At 42.2% G+C, this 18,219-nt stretch overlaps 1 protein-coding gene across 14 annotated transcripts in view; it reads left to right on the top strand.

Annotated features, from left to right (window-relative positions):
* AGBL1 (AGBL carboxypeptidase 1) overlaps positions 1 to 18,219 on the top strand; it is an 806,151-nt gene that overhangs the window by 583,066 nt on the left and 204,866 nt on the right. Inside the window, exon 25 of one of the 14 annotated variants that reach the window (XM_070495672.1) lies at positions 16,441 to 16,651. The exons of the other annotated variants lie outside the window; for them this stretch is intronic. Within the exon in view, the coding sequence (XP_070351773.1) occupies positions 16,441 to 16,555 (115 nt within the window). The 3' untranslated portion in view covers positions 16,556 to 16,651. Of the gene's footprint in view, positions 1 to 16,440; positions 16,652 to 18,219 lie in introns of those variants that run through there. 14 annotated transcript variants of the gene reach the window in all.

The raw sequence follows: 18,219 nt of genomic DNA, 5'->3' as shown, positions 1-18,219 counted from the left end.
TAGACAAAGCAACCACCTCTCCTAGTCCTGAAGCAGTGGGCTTTAATAGGAGATGAGCCTTTTCCTTCAGCCCTGCCCCAGCTTCTGGTTGTCTCTCAAACCTCTGTGCTTGACCAAGCAGCCTACCTTATGTTTAAAGGCTCCCAGTGGTGGAGGATGTGCCAAAACCTGTCCCAAAGGGGAGGATCTCAGAGCAGAGATTCAGGCTGACTGGAAGCTAGACCCTCAGGCAGTCCTGAAGGGCTGCAAGCATAAGCCCTACTGGCCACCAGAGCCAGGTGATCTGGAGGTGTCCTTTGGGCAGAAATGACAAAAATTAGAATTCCAGGGACCAGCCCAGTGGTGTAGCAGTTAAGTTCACATGCCCTGCTTTGGCAGCCTGGGGTTCACCAGTTTGGATACTGGGTGTAGACCTATGCACCACTTGTCAAGCTATGCTGTGTCAGGCATCTCAGATAAAAGTAGAGGAAGATGGACGTGGATGTTAGCTCAGGGCCAATCTTCCTCAGCAAGAATAGGAGGATTGGTGGTGGATGTTAGCTCAGGGCTAATCTTCCTCAAAAAAAAAAAAAAAAAATTGGGACTCCAGACAAGTATATAAGCTCTTTTCTGGGAGATAATGGTGAGCTGGAGAAAGGCAGAAGGAGAGCACCAAGATGGCATCCACAGCCTATGTTCCTTGAGAGTAACTCCATAGGCCAATAAATGTGTAGGAAACTTGAAGCCTGCCCCTCAGTCTGAAGCTCCAGGACAAGCAAAGTGACCTCCTTCACAGAAAGTCTACTGTCTATGCAGTGCCCCACCTACCAAGAACCATCCCTCCAATTGCCTCAATCCTGTGGGACCGAGGAACACAAGTCCCTCAGGCCAGCAGGTCCAGGTGATCAAGAAGCATCCTCTGGGCATCAGATGCATGAAAAGTTGCCTTCCAGGAGACACTGGTGTTCTGGAGTGCAGCAGAGGGTGAGCATGAAGATAGTGCCTGCTCTCTGAGGTCTCTGGAAAGGATTACAGTCAGTCCCTAGATGCATGTTTAATTAAAAGCCTGCCCCTCAGGTCACAGTCATGATGACTAGCTAATAGGCCTTCTTCACAAAAAGACCAAGCTCCTGGGTCTGTTGCCTCTTGCTGTTCCCCGGAGTTGTAGCTGTTTAAGAGCTCTTTCTCTATTGGTTACACTCCAGTGAGACCCCTGAGCTTAAGCCCCACTGGCCACCAGAGTCAGGTGATGTACAGATGTCCTCTGGTAGCATTCACAAAATCTGGGGCACCAGATAGTTGTATGAGCTCCTTTCTGAGTAATACCAATTATTACAGTCCCATGTGACCAGGAACAAAAGCTCTGTTGGCCTCCAGAGTCAGGCAATCAAGAGGTATCTCCTGGGTGGCAGCTGCGAGAATCAGCACAGGTGCATGTAAAGGCTCCCTTCTTGGAGATACTGGTGCTCTGGAGCACAGCAAAGGGATAGTGCAAGGTGGTGCCGGCCAGACTCTGTCCCCAGAGAGTGTTCCAGCAGGCTCCTAGATGTGTACGTGAAATTAGATGTCTACCCCTCAGGCCAAGGTTTTAATATAAGCAGTTGAGCCCCCTTCACTTTAATTCTGGGTGCAATTGGCTGTCTCTGAGCTGGGGCCTTGGGCAGGTGAGTCTGAGGATGCGAGCCCTTTAAGAGGCATTTCTCAGTTCACTACTATCTTGTGGGTCTCTGGATACAAGCCCTGTTGGTTTTCAAAATTAAATGATTTGACTGCATGTCTTAAAAATTGGGGTGCCCGATGTGGCGTTTGAACCCTTCACTCTTCAAGAAGCAGCTCTGGGTTTTGAGTTCCCTCTTTGCTGTGGGCCGCCAGTCCTGGGCGGGGGGAGGGAGGTTTATGGCTAGCTTGTGTCCCAATCTCTCCTACCTGCTTCCATGTGGTTTTCTTCTCGTTTGCCTCATGTGTAGTCATCGCTTAGCCAGGCTTTAGTTTTTTTAAGAGGAAATTGTTCCAAATGCAGCTGTAGACTCAGAGTGTCTGTGGGAGAACGTGAGCTCAGGATGTTTGTACGTTGCCATCTTGAATTAGAGCCTTGAGTGTCTTCTTATGTCAAACGAGAGTAAATTTTTTAAACTGTATAGAGTGCTTGGCACAAATGTGCTACTTTTTAAAAACCCTGAAGGGCTTTGCCCATAGCCTGGCACATAGGAAGTGTTCCATAAACAATAAGTGGTGCGTTATCTCATAAGCATGGCTGGTAGAATCTCAATCAAGTAGGGATCATAGGTGACTAGATGCCTTTCATGCTTCATTTTGCTCTTAATTCTCGTGGTTTGTTCATTTAATTGTGCAGCAAATATTTATAGAGTTGCTGGTATGTTCTTGGTGTCATGTTTGGCAATGAGGACACAAAGATTACTGTGGTGAGGCCTATGACCTTAAAGAGCTCAGTCTAGTGGGGAAGACAAATATTAATTATTTATAGACAAAATTTACTGTATACTTTTATTATCTTGATGCCTGGCTTAGTGCATTTGTATATATTATCTCCTATTTAATCCCATTAAGAACTTTTTGAGTTAATTTTATTAGCAATTATTTTATAGAGGGAAACTGAGAGAGAGCTTGACTAGCTTTCCCAGTGCCACCAAGATGATATGTGATGTCACTAGAATTCCAGGTCATGTCCATGTAAAGTCACAGCTAATGCCCTTCCTTATATTGTTAAGCCATCTGGCTCTCTCAATAACCACATACTATACCAATTTGTCCATTATTTCCTCTTAATGTTCATGTAAAATTGGGGATGTTCTCCATGATCTGTGCATAATAAGTGTGCATGTTGCTAAGTGTGAACAGGCCTACATAAATATGTGTGGCTACTAGCCTTGTTTATAGGTGTCCTTTGAGCATTTTTAACTGGAATGTATTACATGTGACACCATCGTTGTGTTTGATCATTGGTCATTTCTGGTGTATATGTTTGCTTCTCAATTAGAATGTGAGTTTTCTGGAGGCAAGAATCATAGTTTATAATGCTTTCCCCTTATCTCTCCTTCTTCATACTATTTACTGGGGATTTACATGCCCAGTACCGTGCTGGGCACTGTGTGTGGAAGATGCTGTGTTTTTGACACATGCCTCATCTTCAAAGAGCTGATAGTCTCCTGGAAAAGACAGACATGTACAAAATAAGACTGAAGCCACGTGGTGAGTGGTGTGGGAATGGGAAACACCAATTCTGCTGAGGGCTGGTGGAATGGAGGTGGGAAGTTTGAAGGACAAGTATTTGGGCCTTGCCAAGTTTCATGGAGGAGGTGACCTTTGAACTGGGCCTGATCAGGTGAACAGGATTTCGCTGAGTAGAGAAACAGCAGGTGTGATTTCCATGCAAAGGGGACATCATCTTTGCCAAACTTGTTGAACGAGAGCAGCAATAATGGTGACTTATTTCAGGTGCTTTACACTCATTATTTCTAGTTATCACAACACCCCTAGAAAGTAAAGATTTTTCTAAATCACTATTTTACAGATGAGAAAACCGAGGTTTCAAAAGGGTAACCAAGTGCATATGATGTCTCTGCTTGTGAGTCTGCGCCAGACTCAGAAGCCAGGCTGTTCCCACTGTCACCACGCTGCACTGGAAGAGCCGAGCTTTCAATCCTTCTCCCAGAGAGCTGCTGTGGGCTACGTTTCAGAATAAACCTGGGAGAATCTGGGGGAATGAGCATGGCTGAGCATTAAGTGGGGCTTCAAATGGTTAGGGTCCCACCAACTTCTTCCCTGACCCTCTTATATTTCTCCAGAAGGGAAACTATGATTCTGTTTTTAACTCCATGGCATTTTCTGGCTCTGGTCACCAAGGATGTATTTGGTATGTATCACCGTCCAAGATGTGTCCCTGGCAATAGAATGTTGTCTCACGTGATATGAAATTGGGTACTAAAGTCAAATGCATTTGGGAAACCTGAGTTGCATAAGAAAAGCAAGCCTCTCTATTGCAGACTTTCTCAGAGCCTTTAATTTGCGAGGGTGCATCCTGCAACTCCACAAGCTAGAAGTTGTGGGCAGATGATTTGACCGTGAAGTCCCTCTTCCGTACCTTTCATAAAAATTTCCCACAGGATGAAACAAGATTAGAGTTCCTTGGGGAAGAGAGATTAGCAATGTCAGAAATCATGGTTTGCCAGTCTCCAAAAGACCTGGGTTCAAATCCCCAATCTGCCACCAACTTGCTGTATCATTTTCTGTAAGTACCTTATCTGCCTTTGAAACCATAGACTCAGTCTTGCTTTGGGAAAGTAGCGGGAGATGGTGGTTATTATCATTATTAGCTGTATCATTATCACTTTCAAAATCCTAATTCACTTGGGGTAAGGAAGGATGGAGGCACCATTTTCACACCCTAGACTGCTCACTTATATAGCAGGGTGGCGGGGAGGGCTGGACACCTCGAGGGTTGTGTGACACTAAGTTTGTAAAAATTCTCCCCCTGCAGTGGGCTGTCTGAGTGAGTAATTGAGGCCTGCTAGGAAGAGAAAGGTTTATGGTTTTCTGATACTGTATGTGTTTGCAGCTGGCTAGTTCTGATAACACTCTTAAATAACCCCTTTCACCTTTAAAGTCTGATACATTCACCTCCTGTTTACTGTTCCAGGAGTTCTTTTGCTATAAAAATAACCTAGCTTTAAAAAGGCCATACTATTATTTAAAAAAAAAAAAAAAAAAGAAAAAGGAATAAAAAAGTGCCCTGGCGAGAGCCTTAGTAATTTAGAGAATAGACGCCATGTCAGTGTGTCTCACTATGGCCCAGATGATCTTCCATCAGTGAAAAGCTGAGTAGTTGTGTCTCTTTCCTTATAAAGTGTTAAAAACTAAAACTCTCTTTCTGGATCCTCCATATCTGGATAACCCCAGACCTTTCAGATGTAAGAGCTCGGGCTGGATCTTACTAGCTAGCTGACCTTAACTGCTCTGAGCTTCCATGTATGTAAATTGAAGAGGTTAATGCATTTATTGCTGCAGCCTGCCCACCCACAATATTCTATGATTCTGTGTAAAAGCATTGCTAGGCACAAGCCACACTATTGTCTTCTTTTACTCTGCGGATCTGATGGAAGGAATAAGATTGCGGGTTCTGCTAACGTTCAAGTAGATTCAAGTTGATCCAAAATTGTCCCTGATTTTAAGGAGATTGCTGTCTAATTGGGGACATAGGACTAAAATAGAAAATAGTCAGTGTGAAGTTGAGTGGTAATTACGACACGCACGTTACAAGTGCTTGTAGGAGATTAGTAGACGGAGAGAGATTGCATTAGTTTAGTTCAGGAATGGCCTCATGGGAAGGTGGGTAGACAGATGGGTGAGTATCAGACGGATCAAGAAAAAGGAGGTATTTGATCAGCGTCCTTTTATTTGCAAGGAAAAGGAATTGACTTAAGATATCCCAAGTAAAAAGTAAGGTTTTCCAGATAGAAAAGGAAATTCAACCGAATTTACCTTGAATAGAAATTGAGAAGTGAAATACTTCAGCATCCACAGGTGACATTCTCTCCAGCCCCCAGAAAACACTCAGAGGCTATTTATGGATCCTCAAGAAGGCCTGCTCAATCTCTTTTCTCTTGGAGGACAGACTTTATTTTTTATCTCTCTTGGGGCCCCACCCAAATGGCAGCTTCCGCTGTCCATTGAAAAAGCTCCTCTCTTTGTGGGAAGAATCCTAGATGTCATTTGCTGCTAGCCAGCTTATTGATTGCTTCCTCCTGAGTTAAGGACCCAATGGGGTCTATTCAGCCATGCCCAGCGATAGGGCCACATAGTCTAGAGAAGTTTTGTTCCTTGGGCTGGAAGCAGGACTGTTTATATTAGCAGGAAATTTTCCCTAACAAGGAAGATAAGGGTTACCACTAGTGCAAAATGTCATCCCAGGTTAGGGAAAACGAGGGGCATGAACATTGAAATCGTGAAGAGAATTGCCAAACTAGAGTGCACAGTGGTCTAAGGCAAAACTAAAAAGGAAGAATTCAGCCAGATTTAGCATGGCTTTGGAATTCAAGGAAATGATGAATGATTAGAAGGAGAATAAGGACTGAAAATGTAAAAAAGAAAAAAATAGGATAATGAATCGTTGACCATAATGATAGGGACAATGTTCAAGTCTTGAAGTGTGAGAAGACATCACAGTTCTGTATGCTGATGGAGCCTCTTAAATTTTACACCAGCAGGCAATCCAGTGAGAATGTGAAAGAAACTTTGTATACTGTGCTAATTGACCTTTGAGAAAAGAATTTGGTTCTTTATTGAATTTTGAAACATCACAGCCTGATAGAAAGGAGGCCAGGCTCGAGTTTCACATTTGGCTTTAACCTTTGCTGGAAGGTAGGTTATTTAACTTCTTGCTTTAATTACTCAGTCGGTAAAACAGAGGGGGAACGCTGACATCTAAGAGTTATTTTGAGGGTTAATGCAATGTGCCAGTATAATATCTGGCATATGGTAGATACTTTATAAGCGCTAATTCCTTTTTTCCCCTAATCTTCTTTAGATCTAGGTCCATATTAATTCTCCTCATCTCCTGGGAATGTTTTTCTAACTATGGGTGGTTTAAAACTTATGTCAGCCTGAACATGATGAAAGGGAAGGTTAAGACACTTTGAATGGAGAGGAGGGCTGAGAGGCAGGCAATGACTTAGAACCAACGGTGAGGCATTGAACCGTCTATGCTCACTGATGACACGGGCATTTTTTTCATTGGGTAGAAATAAAGAGAAGTGACCCAGATCACAAAGCACCTATTGTGTCAGAGCTCCTTTCCTTGAGAATGTCCATTTTGCACTCTTTATGAGCTTCTACAAGTGGAATCAGACTGCGTGGCTTTTCTAGACACCTCTAAAGGGAAGAGTGATTAAAATTAGTTACAGATGAAACAATGCCCTCTGCTTGTGTGGAGTCTCTTTGCAAAGAAATAAATGGCAGGAGTGACTGGACACCTCTCTACTCACACTTTTGCAAAAGCCGAAAGTTGTTACTCTGGTAGTCTGACTTTATAAGTATTGGCCAATGGTGTTTTCTTTAGCTTGTTGTCCCCATGGGCTTGAAGCATCATTACGGGATGCAGAGAAGGAAAAGAAAGCACCTACCCCTCATTATCTGCATGTCCCTACGTTCAGCCAATGGCCCCTGCCTGTCCGAGTCCTACCCCTGGAGGTCACTCTCCGAACTCTGTCTTTCCCAAGGAATTGCCCAGATTGTCACAGAGAGGGAGCTGGACCCTGACATTCGTGCCATTAGCAGTGCCATAGAAAATAAGCCCTTCCCTACAGTGCTGTCTTTGTTCCTCTGATAGATAGAATCGCGGTAAATACAAGTCTCCTTATGCAGATTAAGTGGTCCCTGCTGCTCTCTCTGCTTTGGTCTGTTACTCACTAAATTAAATTCTGCGTTGGAAAGAGGCAGAAGCCTACAGGTAGCTTTGTTCAGCAAATAATGAGGAAACCGAACTGAAAATCAACATACTTTGATGCTTGTTATGTGGACACATTCCATGGAAGCTCTAGGGGTAATAGTTAACATATACAATTTATTCAAAGATATTTGTATTTTATTTTGTGGCACCTAGTTTTAAATTGTGCCTAGAGCAGGACTCAGTAATTATTAGCTGGATGAACGGATGCACTTTGATAAGCCTCTAAGAATTTTGCTATGCAGCTATTAAAGGTTTGAACACTGTAGCTCCGAAAGACACTCACACTCAAGTTACATTCACTTTTTAAAATATGCTTTTAAAAATTTTCATTTATTTATTTAAACAGCTTTATGAAAGCATAATATACATATCATCAAAGTCACCCATTTAAGTGCATTATGATTGATGTTGCATTTATTCTTGACCCAACTTTTATTATAATGAAAGAAGCGTGCTTCTCTGATTGAATTTGTAGAGGAACATAAGGAGGTTAAAGGTTTGAATCAAAACTGTCGCTATCCTAGGATCCCAGAGAACAAGCGCTTTCTCGCAAATCCACTTGGTCTCAGAACCCTATGGTCTGTTTTTCCTCCTAGAAGGCTGGGCTTCTGGCAGGAGAGCTCCCCCTACTGTCAGGTTGGGGGATGAAGGAATTGCTGTGGCCTTTGTGTATGTAGGCCCCACACCTACATAAACATTTGAGAGCTCTTATCTGAACAGTCCAGTGGATCTCAATCAGAAATGTATTTAAAGGGCAGATTCCTGAGTTCCACCTTTAAAATGTCTGGCTCAGGTGGGCTAGCGGGGGTCCAAGGAAACTATTTTAAACATGGTCGCAAGGGGATCCTGATGTAATGGTCTCTGAGTCTATTCTATTCTGAGAGACTGAATGAATTTATAGCAACATTAGAGTGGTTATGGTTTGGAAATGTTGACTTCGTTGTCTAAATAGTTCTAGTTTTATCTACCTAATATGGCCCTTCTAGTGCATCTAGTTAAAGATACACATACACGCACTTTATTTTTGATGGAAAGAAAAAGCAAGATATTAAGAATAAGTAAGGAAAAGTAATTTAGAAGTTAAATACATATAATTTTCTTGTGGAAATAATGTTTTAGAACAATGCCATATCTTGTTTAAATATATATATCCACCCTTGAAAATGTTAGCTGAGCCTAGGTCCCTACTGGGAAGTGAATGGAATGGAAAATTCAAGCCCAGTCTAAAACATGAAAACATTTCCAGTGACTAATGGTCTCAAGCCACCTTAGTTAAGGCAGGGCTTCCTATTGACAAGAATAATTAGCTTTGGAAATAAAAGTTGAAATAGAAATGGAGGACACTCGCTGACGAGCCTGTTTTGCATATTTATATATTCTGCCAGGTCCTTGCTTGGCGCTTTCTGCTCTGAATAAATTTGCCTTTATTGTTTGTCCCGGCCTCCCCCATTCTCACAGAGCTCCTGCCGTGCCAAGAGAGATATGAAAAAAGGCCAAGTGATCTGCTATTGAAGCTGGAAGAAATATCTCCCTTCCAGTGACCTTCCTAGATAATGAGCAGATATGGTTTTCTAATACAAAGGGAATAAATCAAGGAAACTTTCAGGGAACTGGGGCAATAACAGTGGAGTCCAAGACCATCAATTCCGAAAGCAAAGGGCAGAGGCACCTTTCCCTATAGATCAATATTAGACTAAGACCAGATGGGAGGCACGCTCCCCCAGAAGGGGAGGGGTTACAGATAGATCCTCTTCCCCTCCCCCCCTCCCATCCCCACCCTGCTCTGAGTCTTGGTACGAATGTGGGAGAAAAGTCACGCCTTCACAGGATGATTTCTGTCAATTGAGCTAATGCATGGTTTTGAGAGATTGGCTGTTTGTCTTAAGCTTATTTTAATTTTTTGCTGTGAATTTGTTGCTAGATACAGGTGCCAGATCAGTGTCACTTTGAAGGCTTCTGTTGATGTGCAGAGCGACTCTGCCCTTCTCTGGTCTTCATCTGCAACCATTGGCCTCTCTGCAGAGGCACGTATTAGAGATGGGGCTAGAAGACAGCCAACCAAGTGTCAAGGGCCGGGTAGACCACTGGGTGAAGACAAGTTCATGGGGTATCTCTGCCCTAGACCTATTGCTGTTCATCTGACCCATTTGTTATTTATGTAGCATCATAGTAAACTAAGGAGAACAATGGGGAAAGTATGTTTAATTCAGGAAATGGTGTCTTGGTATGTGAAGAATACTCATGTAGATAATATTGATAACAATAACTGCTGTTTACTGAGATCTATATGTTGGGCATTGTGCCATGTCTTTCTATATATATATATCTCAACCCTTAAAGAGGGGTATTATTAGCCCCATTTTTAAACTTACAGATGGGCATATAGAGGCTCTGTAAGTTTAAGTGATGTGTTCTGGGCCACACAAGTGTGGAAAATATTAAGTGAAGCATATTTTACATAGGGCTGTCTGACCCAAAGTCCATTCTTTTAAGCATGCTTTTATGACACAGGAAAAGATATCCATAAATGGTCTACAGGGGAACCATAGAGAATTGGGAACTACACTTCAGAGAAAGCTCAGTCTGTTCTGAACTTTGTGTAGCAACCAACCATTTGGGCTAAAATCTTGGTCCAGGTGAGATGGCATGGAGAACTTAGTATTTTAAAATATGATGTGGTGCATGTCACATTTCAGAAATCACACTAAATCCTTCCCACCACTCCCGACCCCACCATCTTGCCCTATCTTGTCTATGAGGAAACTGAGACCTAAAGAGGGAAGTGGCATGTCCCAGACTGATGCAAAGCTACAACTCAGGTTTGTGGTCTTCATAAGCCTCTTCCTTCCATTGGTACCCAGTCATCTTTTGTTAGGGCCAGTTACAGCATCTTGTTTAAGACAGTAAGATCAATTTATGTTATCTTTCCCATAAGACCTGGAGAACTCCAGACTACTGTGCCTCATCAGGCCAGCAGTCAGCAATAGATGTGGGACGGGAGCTCATGACCCATGTCTGGGCCCCAGAACACATCTCCTTACTTCTCTCCCAGATACCCTGATGTTTCTTTTTTGATTCGAGTGTGGAACTCCCATTCTTAGACGTTGTGCTAAAAAGCCAGGGAAGCTCAAGACAGTGACCAATTTCCTGCTTGTTGGGGCTTTCTGTGGTTACTCCTCGCACTCAGTACTCCTTCCCAGTAAAGGCCTCCCCTCTGCCTCTTTTGTCTCTTCTCTAAAGTTTATTCTCTACACTGTGGACAAAGAGAGATTTCTAAAACACTCCTGCCTGTGTTTACCCCTATTGAAAAGATGAAGTTGAATCCTCTTCCATGTCTTTCTTAATGGACTTATGCAAGACCAGGCAAGATAAGGTCCTTCCTTGTTCTCTAAACTCCATCCATATTGAAATGGTTTTATTTTCTCAAACACACGATAGTTCTCTTGCCTCTGAGCCTTTAAACTTGCTGTTCCTACTGCCTAAGCATTCTCTGTAAGTCCTGCTCATTCTTGAAGTCTCAGTGTAAGCATCATTTCTCTCCAGAAGCTCACCCAGGATTCCTTATTATGTGCTTAGAACATACCTTGCATGTTCCCCAATCCTAGCTTTACCACCCTGTATTATAATTCCCCGAATGTGCCTATCAGTCTCCAACTATAGACTGGGAGCCCCATGGGGCTAGAAACCCTGCTTCTTATCTGACTCACTGTTGTGTCTCCACTGCTTAGCACCAGGCTCCGGCACAAAGCTTAGTGAATGTTTGTGAGCAAGTCCTCCCTTCTCTGCAGTGTTCTTTATGCCAACCACTGTGCCTAGTGCTGGTAACAAAATGGAGAGGAAAACTAATATGAGACTGGCCTCATGGAGCCTTTAGTCTATTGGCGGAAACACATAACTACACAACTACATAAACACACACAATGTAATTACAAATTCTGATAAGTTCTACATGAAATATTACAAGAGACCTTATTACGTGATGACCTAAACTTTTGCAATCACAGGTAGACATTGTTTAGCGATCATGGAGTAGATGAGGTCACTTGAAAATGTGTTCAGGAATGTTCAGTATCTCAACAATTAAGTGGCATGTTCATTAGTACAATGGAAATCCGAAATGGATAGATATGACGCTACCCAGTGTCTCAGCTGTCACAGCCTCCCAAGCACATGCAGCCCAGAACTCCAGAGGAAGCACTTCTATCCCTCTCCTTCTGAGAAAGTGCGAGCTCCAAATACAGGCCGTGTTTTCCTGCTGCTTTCACTTGGCATTCAGTCATCTGAGAGGAATGTGGAAGTATTTTCCTACGCATAATATTCATTAGATACTTTAGAAAAAGCATTTAAAAGAAAACAATAATGACCGTGTCCCCATTTTCTAGACGGTTGCTGATGATATTTTGTGGATTAAAGTATTACATATGCATAGTTACTATTTGGAAATGGCAGATAAAAAATGAAGTATGTAAAAATTATAAAATGTATAAAAATTTCTAAATATATAAGAGGTATAAAAGAGTAAAAAATATGAAGTAAAACTTCTTGCTAAAGGTAATGATTCTTAATCTTTTCTTAAATTCCTTGTAGAAAATTTTCTAGTCAAATAACAGCATGTGTGTGTGATTACTATTAATGCAAAAAGGAATCATACCATACACACTATTTTGTATTTACTTTTTATTGAACAATATATCCTGATAATCTCTCTATAACACACACAGAAAGCCCTTGTCCTTTTTATCAGCTGTGTAGTATTCCATTTATGGCTATAACATCATTGATTTAACTAGCCCCCCACTGATGCAACATTGGATTATTTTCAAGTTGTTTTTGTTGTTGCAGTTGTGGTTTTTGCTTTTAAAAACAAGGCTGGAGGAAGCATTCATTGGCGTTCTTCTAGTGGCACTCCAAAATAAATATTAAGCAGTGGGATTGCTGGTAAGGCTTATGAGCATTCTATATTTTGTAAGATTTTGCTAAATTATCCTCCAAGTCACATTGATCAGTACTATAGGAGCAGATCCATTTCTGGCGGCCACTCCAGCAATGTTGAATGTTCATTAATCGACTAGGTGCAAAATTATATCTCATGTTTTTATTTAAATATCATTTTTATAAGTGAGATTGCACGTCGTTTCTTATTTATCGGTTTGCATATGTCTTAGGAAGCTGCATTAAAATCAGCCAGGAACAATAGCTGCTTCTTTTGTTAAGTAAATCATAAGTAAGGACGGAATACAGACAGGCAATGGTAAGACATGTTGCAGAGAAAAATGTGTTTTAATCACAGGTCCTAGAGCTTTACAAATGCTCATTCAACATTAATGAACTGATAGTCTATTTACAAACCACCCTCACATATTTATCTAAGTTGTTCAGTAATGATCTTTCCTAGGCAGCACTTTATTGCCTTGGTTCAATTTGTTATATATATGGAATAAATTAACTTTCACCTTATGCTGTTCTGTGAATCACACTCCCAGCCCAGTGGCCCGTCTTAGTGAGGAGTTAATGTACCATAGACGGACACTCTGGAACCTCCACTAATCTCTTTGTCTGCAGCGTTGCCGTCATGAGGACCCAAGGGCTAAATGAAGACTTCAGGTTGTGCAGCAGTAATTCCATTAGCCCGAAGCTCTGCCCCCACCACCTTATCTATTCCAATTTTCCTGGTTTTCTTCTTATGCATCTTTCCAGGCTCGTTGGAACCAGCATTTGTAGCCTGTGGGTTTGTGGTGTGCTGGGTGTTGACGCAAAACAGATGTGTTTCTGAAATATGTCTTCATCCATCCAGGTTTTTAGGACAAGGTCATTCATCTTTTATCTGGTATAAGAGGGATTTCCAGGCCCTTCCCCAGGTAAAGAGCTTGATTCAAATGATGTGGTGATAGAAAGGTAGGCGGATTATTTCCTATTGTCATCACCCTGCAGGATCCCACGCTATAGGGAGAATCCAAGAGCTCAGCATCTCAGCCCTCTTCCTACTCCCAATTCCCATCCCATTTCCAGGAGCCAGAAACCAGGCAGAAAGGCTCCCTATGCCCGCTCTACTGTTATATTTCTTTTCAAGACTGACATCAGGGGTGACAGACTTAGCCCACTCTCCAAGGAATGGATACATTGAGAACTATACTTGGGGAGAAAAAAGAAATGAGATGAAACCCAACTCTCTGGCCCAACCCTTTTGTGTTTTATGCAGAGTGGTTATATTTGTGTTATTTTTTCAGCGAGTGCATTTCCTGAACCAAACATCAAGGACATATGATTAGATAAGGGACAGTGAATTAGCAGAATTAATGGACCGGAATATTGCAATATTCACATACAAAATTTTGCAATATTCCCGTATAAAATCTCCTAAGTACAGAATAACCAATCTATCTTTCCTTCCTCCCTCCTTCTCTCCCTTTCTTCTTCTCTCCCTTCTTTCCTTCAGTCCTTCCAAATTCAAAGCACTGTTTATAAGAGTCTCTCCTATCTGTTCCTCCCTGGCAACTCCTACCTTCTAAAATCACATTATTCCATGAACTTATTGTCCTTCTCTATAAGTCTGTTACAAGCAGAGACTAAATGCGTTTACAGAATGTGCATCTATGCTATATAGATAATATATTCTGTATATTCTATTCTATTATATGGTCTCAATGTGACCCTGGGTAGCTCAGGAACAGGACTCTCCGTACTCAATCTCCATTCTAGCTGTGCTTGCCAATGAGTCAGGCCAATGATGAGGTCCCGGATAAATGTTCAGGTCAGCTCTGAGGAGTTTCATTTTCCACAGTCTTGCTTTGGGACACAAAAGAGTAATTTGAGGCAGGAATCAAGGCTCTCTTTTCTAATTGTAGATCATATCTAGCGAGATGATACTAAGGAGAGAGAATGACACCCCTTCATCTCCCCTGACAACACTCGTCCATGTTAAACTCCGAATGTCAGAACACTGAGCGTCTGAAGCACAAGTCGGCCTTAACTTAGATTCAGATCTCCCCGTATCTACTGTTGTCCGGGGGGCCCACTTGCTCTCTATAGTCAGGTGTAAATGACATGAGAGCAAGGGCGGCTGACCTCCCACATCTCTTGTGCCCTAATAAGCTCTGAAAGTCTTGTTGAGCATCTTAGTAATCACACGATGCTATAAATACTGGTGCTCACTCCAACACAAGAGAAACCTAAATCACGAAAACTAGATGACGGATTTAGTTTCAGTGAAACAATGCTTATCATACTAAATTATAATGGTGCATTCAAATTTCATTAGTTTGTAGTGTAAGAGCTCTAAATATAATATCATGTTTCAAGTTTGTGCACATTTAAACACTGTTACTTTTAAAATTAAGCCAACAGCTTGAGGGGAACATTTATCTTTAAACGGGATTTGTGCTGACTCCATGTTTGAGAAACTAGAGCCTTAATTAATACTGCCACCCATTTCTTCACATGTGTGTGTCTTGCTTGCCCAGCTAGATTACAAGATTCTTGAGGGCAGATCCTATGACTCACATGATTTTTGAAATCCCAGGGTACCAAGGAACTTAAGTGATGCTCACATGATATTGGCTGGTTAATGGTGCTGTCTCTAGGTGATGTCAGGTTTTTTCTTTTCTCTGCAGTTGTTCAAGGATTGAGGGAGTTGTGTACAGGTGGCAGGAAGAGGTACATATTTCAACTCTGTTGTGTTTGTTCTTGGATCCAAAGGGCTCTGGACCCCATGGATCCTTAGCCGAGCTTCCTGCAGGGCTTTGATGCGCACACCCCTCCCAATTGGATGAGTGATCTGCACATCCTAAAAGCATCAGCCGGGCCTCTCCCTGGTGTCATCTTCCATTCTGATGTTCGATTGTGGCCGTGCAGTTTTATTGCTGCTGATAGCAGTGATATCTCTACATAAAGTGGTTTCTTTGTTGCCATCCTTTTATCCTTTTGTATTCCTCTTTAGCAGTGCTGTCCTTTTAGCTTGCACGCGTTGCCAAGCTCGAGAGAAAACCCAATCTGTCCTTCCCTTTACCTGGCAACTGCGGCTCTCCCCCTTTCCTCTCCCCCTCTCCTTTCTCTCTTATCTCCTTCTTTTCCTCTTTGGCCTTTTCATTTTCTTTCCTATAGCACAACTGGAGCCTTACTAGCCAAAGAGGACAAGGGGATGCATGACACAAAGTTTGAGATTTATCAGGAACCTTTCAGTGCAAAATGATGGCATGGGAAATTGCATCATCCATATATTTGTCTGAGGAAGAGACAGCAGATGGAGAAAATATTTATATATCAATGGACATTTATACTGATGCCTGCTCTATGGAAAAGACAAAAGTGAGAAAGGAAAGGAGGGAGAAAGACAAAGGAAGGCAAATAAAAGTGGGGACGGATGACCTAGGGCTTTTGGCTGCCTTTCAAGGAAACATAGGAGCAGCCAATTTGTCCTGCCCTGTCCAAAATCAGAACGAAAACATTCAATACACGATAGAATGGAAAGTTCTATGCTTTGTTTCATTTCAAGTCCAGGTCATTGTTACTGTTGAGTAGCAGAAAAACTAGTAGCACCATGAGAGGACAAGCCTTTTCTTTTGGGTTTAGAACAAGCGAAAATATAAGAAAATGGCCCAGAAAAGGTCAAAATCCCAGAACGAATCTGGTTGCCTGTCTTCTCCAGAGGACAATGGGCACTGATGCCGTTTCTTAAAGATCCTTTATGTTCTATGTTTACAAAGTACCATTGATTTTAGATTGACCTTAAAATTCTCCTCTTCCAGGAATTCTTCTCTGATTGACTGCCCTTCCCTCTGTGCACCTTGATGACTACTTGCCCCTTTATCTTACTTTTGTGTGCGTGTCAACTTCATCTCTTGGGCCTCTATTTCTTTATGTGCTTTCCCACCTGGCCGTAGAAGGTAGACACTGAATCCTTTGATTTTGGTTTTTATTTAGCTCTCGTCTCTTCCCAGCTACTGCTTGACTCGCTGTTGTACACACTGGCTTTTCACTGTTAACCGACTTCTCTCTAGCACAGAACTTTCTGCTTCACCCTTACTAAAGAAGCGAGGGACAACATGGAGAAGAAAGACCTACCTAGGCAATGGACCAGTCCTGACATGCGTGGACTTGTTTCCTGAGAGATGACCCCTAAAAGGGATATCCATTAAAGTGACAGTGAAAGAAAGTGACCAGAAGCTGGGAAAGCCAGAGGCTGGGATTTTCCCACACCATTTAGCCAAGAACCCAGATGCCTTGGATGCTGTGCCGTGGTTTCTCTGTTGGGAGCAGCAAGTCCCCCAAGGGCATCTGGAAATCTGATGATGGTGGTGGGATCAATTGTAAGTATTCACAATGACTAGAGGGTGGAATAGGTAATATTAGCATTTAATGCCAGGGCCCAGGAATGCCAAACACCCTGAAATATGTAGAAAAGGCCCACACAATGAGATATGTTGCCCACAAAATTCCCTTAATGCCCCATTATAAAAAAAGAGAAAAAACAACAAGACTATATAGCCCTTTTCTCATAAAATTCCCAAGCTTCAGGTAAGGTTGGCTCTGAAATCCTCAAATCCCTTTGTTCATGCATGAATTTTCTAGAGGAACCACTATGTGATGGGCACTGGGGATACAGTAGTTAGTAAGATGGATAAAGCTCTTGTCTTTACAGGTGAGAGATATGCGGGAGACGGAAACACTACAGTTCCAGGTTCTGAGTGTTTTAAGAAGGGAAGTGCTGGGTTCCACAGGAAGGTATGGAAAGGATTTGACCTGAATTAGGGTAGTTAGGGAAGGTTTCCCTTAAAAAGTGCCTCCTAATTGAAGATGTGAGGATGAATAGGAGTTCTGAGAGTCAGAGAGAGGGCACAGGGTGGTGCGTCCCTGTGGAGGAGCCTCTGGAGGAGGCAGAGGGAACAGCTCATGTGACATCCTGGAGATGACTGATCTTGAAGTGCATTAACGGAGAGCTGTTCAATATGGCTGCACCTTGGAGGGTAGACAGAAGAAGGTAAGGGGGTTGTTGACACTGGCCAAGTAGGTGGAACCCATCTTATAAATAACGATAAAGAGTTTAGACTTTATCAAGGGGGTAATTGCCAAGGGGGTTTTAAGCAAGAAAATTGGCAATTCAGTTAGCTCCCCCTCCAGCTGTAGTTTGGTCCAAGATGAGTTGACTAAATGTAAATCGAGTTAGCTTATCTTTTTCCTGCTCATCCTCCACTCATTTCACTTGTAACTTACTTAGCAACAGTAGTTTCCTAAAGAGTGCCATAACTTAGGTTTTGAAAATTGTTCATTAGGCAGAGAATTTATTGCTAACTATTAACAGTATAAGATTTGCCCTGCATTTATAAATTCATATCCTCTCTGGGTGTCTAGGCGAGTTTATCCATGAATAACCTTAGACGCTACCTTCTGAAGTTGCATAGAGAAAGTGTGGTCTTCTGTGCAATATTTCTTGCATAAGCTCGATGCTGCTATTCTTGCTGAATCGAAGCAACCAAAGAATTCCTCCACATTCTCTCATTTTAATCTCACAGCACAACTGCAGGTGGGATGAGTGGATAGTATTGGTATTCTAGTTCTCACAGATGAGGAAATGGATCACTTCCTTAGCTATCGACTTTAATGTCCTGCTATGAGCAAGAAGAGTGACCTAATTTTTACTGAGCAACTGCTAAGGTGTAAAGTACTTTCCATTGCCGTTTCTTTTGATCCCCTCAGTGGCACTGTTGGGAAGGATTTATTAGCTATGATTTCACAAAGAATTTCACAGTAGGGTTAAGTGACTTGTCCAGTGTTCATGT

This window comes from Equus asinus, chromosome 2, assembly GCF_041296235.1.
Source record: "Equus asinus isolate D_3611 breed Donkey chromosome 2, EquAss-T2T_v2, whole genome shotgun sequence".
Taxonomy (NCBI): domain Eukaryota; kingdom Metazoa; phylum Chordata; class Mammalia; order Perissodactyla; family Equidae; genus Equus; species Equus asinus.
Note: the sequence above shows the minus strand (reverse complement) of the source record. Positions and strands in the feature narration are given on the sequence as shown.